The sequence below is a fragment of the Bombus vosnesenskii genome, unplaced genomic scaffold, assembly GCF_011952255.1.
Source record: "Bombus vosnesenskii isolate JDL3184/JDL3185 unplaced genomic scaffold, Bvos_JDL3184-5_v1.1 scf7180000014816, whole genome shotgun sequence".
NCBI classification, from domain to species: Eukaryota; Metazoa; Arthropoda; class Insecta; order Hymenoptera; family Apidae; genus Bombus; species Bombus vosnesenskii.
In genome coordinates, this window is record NW_022883662.1 from 401,452 (window position 1) to 411,149 (window position 9,698).

Consider the following 9,698-nt stretch of genomic DNA (forward strand, 5'->3'; position numbering starts at 1 on the left):
ATAACTATAAATAGCGATTGCGAAAATAAGAGTCAAAAAATGTTTCTGTAATCTTGTAATACCGTATACTGTATATCTATATTTCGTCTGCTATATCACTGGTATCATTGATGAATATCATATGTATATATATATATATATATATATATATATTCAGTGTGTAATGTATTCCAGTGTATACATATTTATATGAATGAATTTTTGTAGTTTAAATTAAAAAATGTCTGCTCTAAGCTGTAGCGCCATCAGTTACGAATTAGGAACTACATGCGGTGAACTAAGTATAACCTATATCGTTCAAGAATCTTTGAATGCACGTGTATTCTTTTACAAGTATAATTTGTAAACATTTAAATGACTATTACAATATCTCTTTACAAAACGTAGTAATATAAAAGTATATATAAAATATAGTATAAAAGTAATATAAAAACAAAATGCAGCACGACGACGTGAGTACATTAAAAACTTCTTATATTTTTAATATTTCATACAATGATAAATTGTTTTAGGTCGTATGGAGCGTCATCAATAAATCCTTCTGTTCTTTTAAAGTAAAGTATGTATGACTTAAAAAGCAGAATAATGGTTTTGTGTGATTGTGATATAATTTACTCTTTACTTTTGTAGTACAAAGTCGCAGAGGTTTTGTCGCAATGAATATAATCTTACGGGTTTATGCAGTAGAGCGTCTTGTCCTCTTGCAAACAGTCAGTATGCTACAGTTAGGGAAGAAAATGGTATTATTTACTTATACATGAGAACAGCAGAAAGGTAAAAATTTAACTTAGATGTTATATTCTTTCAAAACTGTCTAATATTATTATTAATTGTACATTCTATTCCTTATAGAATACATTTCCCAAAGAATGCGTGGGAAAGGGTGAAGCTTTCCAGAAATTTTGAAAAAGCAATACAGCAAATCAATGAAAATTTATTGTATTGGCCTGGTTTCATAAAAGCAAAATGCAAGCAAAGATTTATAAAAATTACACAATACCTCTTACGTATGAGAAGAATAAGATTGAGAAGACAAAAACAAATTGTACCAATTCAAAGAAAAATTGAAAGGAGAGAAAGACGCAGAGAAGAAAAGGCTCTTATAGCTGCCAGATTAGAAACTGCAATAGAAAAACAACTTATGGAAAGATTAAAACAGGGCATGGTACACATTCTTCTCTTTATAATTATACATATAAATTTTATTATCTAAATTTTCTTCTTCATCGTCATTTTTCTTTCAGTATAATGATGTTTACAATTTCCCACAAAAAGTGTTTGACAAAGCTGTTGAAGCTGTTGAAATTGAAGGTGAAAGTGAGGCTGAGAGTGAAGGAGAAGAAGAAAAGGAACAAGAAATTGAGAAAGAAGTAGAGTTAGAATTAGAAGCAGATGAGAAGGAGAGAGAAAGAGAGGCAAATACACCTCATTTCATAGAAGCAGAAACTGATGACGAAGATGAGGACGATAATTTTGATATTCAAGAAGTATCTATGGTAATTTGTCCTTCATTTAGATATAAATATATGTATTATCCTCGTTTAAATATGAATTACTGAGTGTTACATCGCCATTTTCTGTTTAATATTAATTAATCCATTTTAACAGGATGAGGACAGTGATTCAGGACAAAAAGAGGAGATTGAATTATCTGACGACTTTGTATCTGACAATGATGATATTGAAGTAACTAATATTATAATCTTTTACTTTTATTCTTATTTATAATACGATTGCATTTAAAATTATCGTGTTGTTATAGGATCTGGTACCTACAACCAGCAAAAATGCAAAGAAAGTAATTGTCAGGAAACAGAAATCGCAAAAGAGAGTCCGTCCAAGGGTCGAAATTGAATACGAGATGGAACAGGAACCATATGAAAGAGATCAAGCGAGATAAATTTTCAGTTAGGATATTTGTAATTATATTTCTAATAAAATTAAAATTATTCTATACTTTTTCAGTATATAATATCCCTATACTTTCTTAATTTCTATTATTAACATAACGTTTTTATAATATATTTATAATATATATTATCTTAATATATATGTGGTTATATATATATATATATACATAATATTTTCATATAATTGAGGAATAAAAAAGTTCAAAATTGGCGCTAGCTTAAAGTAGCATCCAGAAGCATTTATAAAAATCATAGATGGCATCCTTTCGAACAGAAATTCGCAGGCTAGCAGACGACACGTTTGTACATACGGAACAAGGTAAATTCTTCTGATTTTCTGCATGAAAAACATAAATGAATATGAATGAACAAGTCACAATTGACAGAATCTTGACTCAAATAAATTGTTATTGATTAAAAAACGTGACATAAATGACACAAATGCAGCATTGAAATCTCATTTAATCGTGCATTATATGTGCTGTTTATCCTTTATGTATATACTTGAATACATGCTTTTCAAATCAGAAATCATAAATACTTGAATAGGACCTTAACAGGTGCTCACTAAATGAGTTAACAAGTACGCTGTCAAAATGGATATATAATATACCTGCATTATTGTGTAGACCAGATATAATCATTTAAGTGAAGAGAATACACTGTAGAGAAAAAAAGAAAGAGAAAAGAAAGATTGGTAAAATTATTGACAGCTTTCAAATAAATTCAAAGAAGTTTCTATCACTCATCAAATCATTGGTCGCGTGAACAAAGTTGACCATTGTTGCGGATTCCGTGCAGGAGTGTCATAGTCATAAATATAATAAATCGCCTCCAGGCAAATGTCACGAACAACGCGTTATCCGTGGCCCGTGACAGTGCCTTTGTTTGCTATAAATAGAAAAAGTAGGTTATCCGCGAAATCAATTCTGAAAATAGAGTAATTAACTAAATATACTTATCATTTTGTGTATAACATTTGTAAAGAGAATCTGACATATTACGATTTTTATTGTCTTCCAGAATTATTTTTGTTTTATTTCATAAATCTTACTGCAATTTATTTGTTTGAAACGTTTATTAAAATGCATAAATAATGTGATTACAAGCAAATTTTGTTATGATTAATATATATTTGTATGTGATATAATAGTGTTAAGAGTAGTTGTTAAATATTGTTAATGGAATGTTAACTTTGCTTTGTGTAATGTATGATAATCTGCATGTATGTATTGAAAATATTGATTACATTTCAGTATGCTTCTTTGTGGTATGCTGTTTCATTAATGTAAAATTTGTTTTCTATTTACAGGCATATTATGAAACTTTTAAAAGAACGTTTTGATTTTTGTAATGAAAATTGAAAGGAGAAATGATTTTAATATAGATTGATTCAGATCTTGCATCCTTTTAAACTTACTTTTTATTTTGTGCGTCAATGCCAAAATATTAGATAATTTCACTATGGAACTGAACAATGTGGGAAACAGTAAAAGTTCCATATATATGGCAATATCATTTAAAAAACTGTGTTTGGCAACAGTGTCTTTACCTCTGGTCACACTTTTAGTCTGTTTTGTTACAGCATATATCTTTCAACAAGATGATATCCATGAAACACACTGCAAGGTATGGAATTCACATACCTATTATGATTGTGATCAGTATATTAAATTTTATTACCTCTCCTAATTTATCTGTTTTTTATTTTAGGTTTATAATGTACTTCCATCGATCTCAGCTATCACTGGTATATCTCCTCAACGATATTTGTGGCGCATAAGCATAGCTCTACACATAGGTCCTCGCTTAATTATTGCTACTGTATATTATTCATATTATTATAAAATACTTAAAACAGTTGAAGATGTACCTTCCAAAATTATGGGATTTAGACTTTTAAATCTATGTTATTGGTTAAGCATGGCAGAAGTGGCAGCACTATGTGGAGTCACATATATTTCTAACAGAGAAAATTATTGTGAGTAATAATATAAGATATAATAGAGACTATTTGTATACTGAAGGGTAAAAGATAAAATACTAGAATTTATTAATAACATGTCATAAATTATGTATATAATCATCTAAAAATTGACTTAACAAGAAATGCTACCTTTCAGATGTGCATGAAAAAATTTTCATTATCTTTATGATCAGTTCTTTAACATATATGCTAGCAGAAGTGAGATTGAGTCGTCTTGTAACACCAAATGCACCAAGTCTTCAATACAAACAGGCACTTTTTGTAACTAGTCTTGTTAGTACTGTTGGTCTCATCGTTTTCTTTCTAAAGCATAGGTTACTATGTCATGATCTCGGTAAGAAAATTAACATATTTTAAAGAAATTTAATAATTACAAATATTGATATTATATACAAAATTTAGATATAAGTATTTACAAACTCTTTAGTAATGCATCAAAATATAAATAAGTCATAGTTATGAGATACATACATATAATTCGCTACATATAAAAAATTTAGTTGCACTGTGTAAAACTTATAATATTTTTCTTAACAGCATTTAGCTGGTTTTCCTTTTGCGAGTATGTGATTGCCTCTGCAAATATGGGTTTTCATGCAACCGTAATTCTAGACTTTCCCAAGGAGCAGCTGGTTGTTGGAAATGGTTTACCTGCCTCAAAGGTGGATTAACTTGTAACATTTTATATTCATTATTATCTTATTATTGTCATCAAAGTGCCTACTGCCACTGTCTGGAAGTGCTATTGCCAAAAGTGAAAAAGTATATAATACCATACTATATATAGCTGAGTATCCACTAATGAATATTGGTAAATATTTCTTAATAAAATAATTGTACATTATATGAATGAAATCAAAACCTTAATGAAATCAAATATTCAATATTCTTATCTTAAGGAAAACAATTACGAATGCAAGATCTATATAGCAGTTATAATTTATATTTCTCCTTTTTATAAACTTACTTTGACTGATTATAAATTTATTTAAATTATAATTTATACTCAATAGTACTTTTAAAAATATTTATTTGTGACATATTTAAATATTTCAATAAATATATCACAGATAATGATTTTTATTAAAAGATATTTTATATATTTGGTGGATACTTGATTTAAAGCACAATACTTTTTCTTCTAGCAGATTTGATCAAAATAGTATTAATTATATTCTTTTATGTAATGCTGCAGATATGTAAGATACTTTTTACTTTAGCATTTCTTAGTTACTGATGACTTTTTTCATAAATACAGTTTCCAATTATTTCATATGAAAAGGCACAACTGAAGATTAAAGCTAAAAGGGAAAAAGTATATTTTAAAAATCTAGCGCTTCCAAAGTATGGCACTGGTATCTTCCCAGGCAATGAGAAAAAATCTTAAATGGCCTTTTAGGTAATGAGAATTTGTAGTGATACGGGACAAATGTGTATCCTACATACAAACAATATTAAGCTTAAAAGTCCAAAATAATAAAATTTCATATTTTATTTGTGTGCATCTATTGCAAAAAGAAAAAAAAGGAATTATTATTAGCACAAAGTAAATGCCCTTTTATAGTGAATATTAAATTGCTTCTCTGGAAGTTCTTTAAGATGTGAGATTTCTAGTCAGTATTTCATTCTAGTCCTTTTATAACTTTTTCTTTCCTTTTTTTTTCTATCTTTTTTTATCTGCTTTAAAAGGAGCATCGTTATCATGTCATGAATTTTTGACACATTGTTAGCATGTAGGATGCATTTACCTACGTTTATGAAATAACTGTATGTAATTTTAATTTAAGATACAGTAGAGATATTATTCATCATTGTACAGTTGTAATACCATTAATATATTTTATCGTATGCATATAATACACAAATCACACATCATATAAAAATGAAAGGAAAATATAACCAAAAGAGATATAAGTTACTCAATATTCACGTACCATGGATTATAGCAATACTGTGTTATGAACATAAGGATGAATTACCATGTTCATATATGTAGCATATAATCTTTAAGTGCAATCGATTGGTATTCAAGTAATCTCAACGAAAATAGAAAATGCTGACAGAAAGTGAAATTGATGACTATCTTGTACGATATGTTCCCGACCAAAGCATGAATATTACGTCCAAAAACCACGGAGTAAATTGAAAAAGTTAATTCAGATCACTGTTTGTACTTGTATTAAATTTTATAATCACATTACACCCTTTCAAGATACTCACATTAAATATTTTACAGAAAGTATTAAATAAGAAAAAGGAAAAACTGTTTGTGATGAAGTGCACTATTATTGTTATTGGAATCAGTTGTATAAATCCCAAACATTACACATATAATTATGAGAATGTTACTTAAGTAAGATCATGATTGCGTTTCTTAAAAATTTTGTTTCAAATGCAACTAGCTTGAAGTATGTTTACATTGTACAATTTGATATACGGAATTTTTTCTTATATTGCTTTTACTCTTTTGTTGATGAATACATGTCGTCAATGTATTTCTGTATTATTTACAAAAACGATTACATAACATTTCTTTTTGTGCTGAAATATATTAAATTATTGTTTTATAAATTCGATTGCCAAGTGCTCAAGAGCATGTGAAAATTGTAAGTCATGTACAATCACTCGAGCAACATATATTGGTGGTTTTTATTGTAATACAAAAGCAAGCGTTTGTACTCGTTTAGATAAATATTTATAAAAAGGGAGCCATCTTCGATTTCGATAATCTTTTAATATATTGTCAAAATCACCATCCTAAATTGTATTGTGAAACCGTATTCCGTAAAAACCAAATTTACCGTATTTATTCATTTCTGTTTAAGTTGAAATAGGGGTTGGATTAGCTTAGATCTTTTTCGGGTGAGAGTGCAGGGGCTGGGACGAAGTCCCTTCCATGCCCACACCTTTACTGCATAACATACGTCATTTTGTAGTAACGAAATTAAATACAACGAGCTGTTCAATACTGATCGTGAGTTATCTTTTTTTTGTTGAAAAAGTTTAAAAAGTTAGTTCTGTAGAAGTTATAAGAAATACCAATAGCATAGTCTTCAGTATGTAAAGATAAAGAGGAAAGATAAACAAGAGCATTCGATTTACATTTATGCATTTTATTAAATACAAATGGTGCCCAGAAAATTATGTATTTTTGAGTAAACGTTTTTTCATAAAAACTTTTTAATAAACAGTGACCTCCAACTAAAACCTTCACGGCACTACCTAGGATGATGACACTGATAATATATTAAAAAATTATCGAAAGAGGGGCTGCCTTTCTGTAAATATCTACCTTCGTTCGTAATCGTCACACAGAAATAATTACGGGCTATTACTAATTAATTTATCGGTACAAATGTTAAAATCTGTGCCAAGTGATGTATTAAAGATACTGTATGTACCATATTACATAAATTTTGATTTGACAACAGAATATCTTTAATGAATCACTTATTCATGATTAACCATTTTTATAATTTTACTTTGTTTGAATATATGTACTATTTCGAAATTGAACGAATTTCTATACTTTATGCACACAAAATGAAACATACACTGTTTTTCTATGATAATTGCAAAAATAGTTTATTTCGCTCTATATAGGGCGTTTCAAAGAGGATGTACAAATTTTTGGGAGATTATAACGGATGATTTTATATAAGAAGATTCTGTTCTTAATGTATGTTTAGTTAATAAATTACAATTTTATCGATATCGTAATAAACTTATACATTCAATGAAAATATCAGTATCAATGTAATATTTGTTACATGAAATTTATAAAACTACTAATGCAATGTTTGTAATATTCGAGGTTTGTGATCTTATTATCATTGCGATAAAACGTTTTAGAGGATTATAATTGCTTATAATTCTATAATTATTTTGAAACTTTATTATGAGTATAATACATTAGATATTATATAATATAGACGGGATTATAAATAAACGCACGTAAATAGCAGACTAATAAGATCTAAATTAAGAAATCCAATCTTAATTTTTCTAAAGTTCTATTGAATTGTATTATATGTAAAGTCATTATATAATAGATAAATACTAGAAATCGACATTTGTGATTTAATTTTATATTTTCAGAATATTGAAGTATCAAAATATAAAAAATTGCATTTATCTTCCAAGAATAGAATTGTTAGCTCAAAAAATAATTGCGTTATTATAAATAAACAAATAATTGAAATTAAACTTGGATTTCTATCGTGAAGTAATTAAGAAAATTATTTTAATTATTATAAATAGAAAATTTATATAAACCTACAAAACTAAAAATATTTGTGTTCACACAGTATAGCTAAAATAATTCTCAATTTAATTATTAATTAGCACAATATATTTTTTATTGAAAAAGTTATTTTTCGCTAAAATAATCTCCCAAACAATTGTTCAGAATCTTCCTCTCTCTTGCGTACGACAACTTACGTGAGAATATATTCGGAATTACTATAAATATTGACACATACATTTAACTAGATAATATTGTATCCATCGCTATTCATTTCAGTATCTGATTTTATAGAAAACTTGTACATAAATATTATCTTTATATTATATAAACAATCACTCGCTGGTTCAAGCGGCAGAGAAAGGTACCGCAGTTCATATAAAATAGGATCGTCTTTGTCGATGTCAGATTGTGACTTGTAGTAACCTTAACTTGTGTTGGTTATAAGAGTGTGATCTCTATTTAATTATGTCAGCCAGTTGGCATGATAACACTGTCATGAAATAGGCTGAACGCCTCCGTGCCGCTGTTCGAACAAGTCTATTCTGTAAAGTACATAGTTGGAAGCGGGTTCTGGAGCAGAGTGATACCTGCACTATAATTCTAGCAATTATATATTAAAACCGCCACACTTACACTTTGCTCTCTCTGCCTCGTGTGTACATAGAGCAAATGCACATATACATATATACAGATACGAACATAGTCGAAAATATTGAAAACACAGTGAGAGAAATTTTTTATCGCGATTCATACTCGGATCAAGAGAGTTGATGGTAACAGTTGGCATATAGAATCTTGATTGATCGAAGATTATGAGGGTATTCTAGTTTAGAAAGCTTAAAATTCGATTTTTGGATCTTTTCATTGCATAGGTGATAAAAATGTGTTCCTAAAATATTTATGTAGGTATATGATATGCATAAAATTGAGATAGCGGTACACAGGTTTAACAATTCATAAGTATTAGGACACTTACTGATTTTATGTACCATGTAGTAATTGATCCAGATTATTAAGAAACCGATTAATCGGTCAGAATTATGCATTTCGAGTTAAGAATATGTGAAAAATGTTTATAAATGTTATTTATGCAGAAATTGTGGAAAATAATAAATTGTATATTGAAGTCCGCAATTTGTTAATTTAAATTTCATTTCAGAGTGATATATTCATGGATGATAACGATTTAGAACAAGCAAAAAATATTTGTAAAAGTTATTTAAAAAAATTATAGAAAACAATTAATCGACAATTCTATACTGACACTCACAATTCTTTGATTTGACCACTTCATTGAGAATATTTTAAATAAATTAAATATTTTTATTATTAACTTTTATTAATATTTTTTATTTTTGAAATACATGAAACCAAAGATCAATAAATACGGTGGACAATCTAATAATATCAGAATCCCGGGAAAATAAACGTTAATTGCATTATTTATAATTGACGACATTTTTATACCATATATATACATTATACAGCTGCTCTATATTATAAAATTTTAAACCAATTATAATAATTAGACTGCGGATGTTTATAAACATAAAAT

The 9,698-nt window shown here is 28.0% G+C and overlaps 2 protein-coding genes across 4 annotated transcripts; both read left to right on the forward strand.

Annotated features, from left to right (window-relative positions):
* Window positions 1–254: 254 nt before the first annotated feature.
* Window positions 255–1,956, forward strand: LOC117240605 (protein MAK16 homolog A). 2 transcript variants are annotated; one of them, XM_033506616.1, is made up of 7 exons: window positions 255–452; window positions 513–559; window positions 631–774; window positions 853–1,165; window positions 1,245–1,496; window positions 1,609–1,686; window positions 1,763–1,956. In XM_033506616.1, the coding sequence occupies exons 1-7, from the start codon at window positions 438–440 to the stop codon at window positions 1,898–1,900; spliced, it is 987 nt and encodes a 328-aa protein (XP_033362507.1). In that variant the 5' UTR covers window positions 255–437; the 3' UTR covers window positions 1,901–1,956. The 2 variants fall into 2 exon arrangements, with proteins under 2 accessions (XP_033362507.1, XP_033362508.1); XM_033506617.1 differs by having other exon boundaries at window positions 256–452; window positions 513–554.
* A 199-nt stretch (window positions 1,957–2,155) lies between these two features.
* On the forward strand, window positions 2,156–4,741 carry LOC117240604 (post-GPI attachment to proteins factor 2-like). Of its 2 annotated transcripts, none has more exons than XM_033506615.1 (5): window positions 2,156–2,229; window positions 3,223–3,539; window positions 3,624–3,891; window positions 4,034–4,231; window positions 4,435–4,741. In XM_033506615.1, exons 2-5 carry the CDS (start codon window positions 3,375–3,377, stop codon window positions 4,566–4,568), a joined length of 765 nt encoding a protein of 254 aa, XP_033362506.1. In that variant the 5' UTR covers window positions 2,156–2,229; window positions 3,223–3,374; the 3' UTR covers window positions 4,569–4,741. The 2 variants fall into 2 exon arrangements, with proteins under 2 accessions (XP_033362506.1, XP_033362505.1); XM_033506614.1 differs by lacking the exon at window positions 2,156–2,229 and adding an exon at window positions 2,572–2,816.
* The last annotated feature ends 4,957 nt before the right edge of the window (window positions 4,742–9,698 follow it).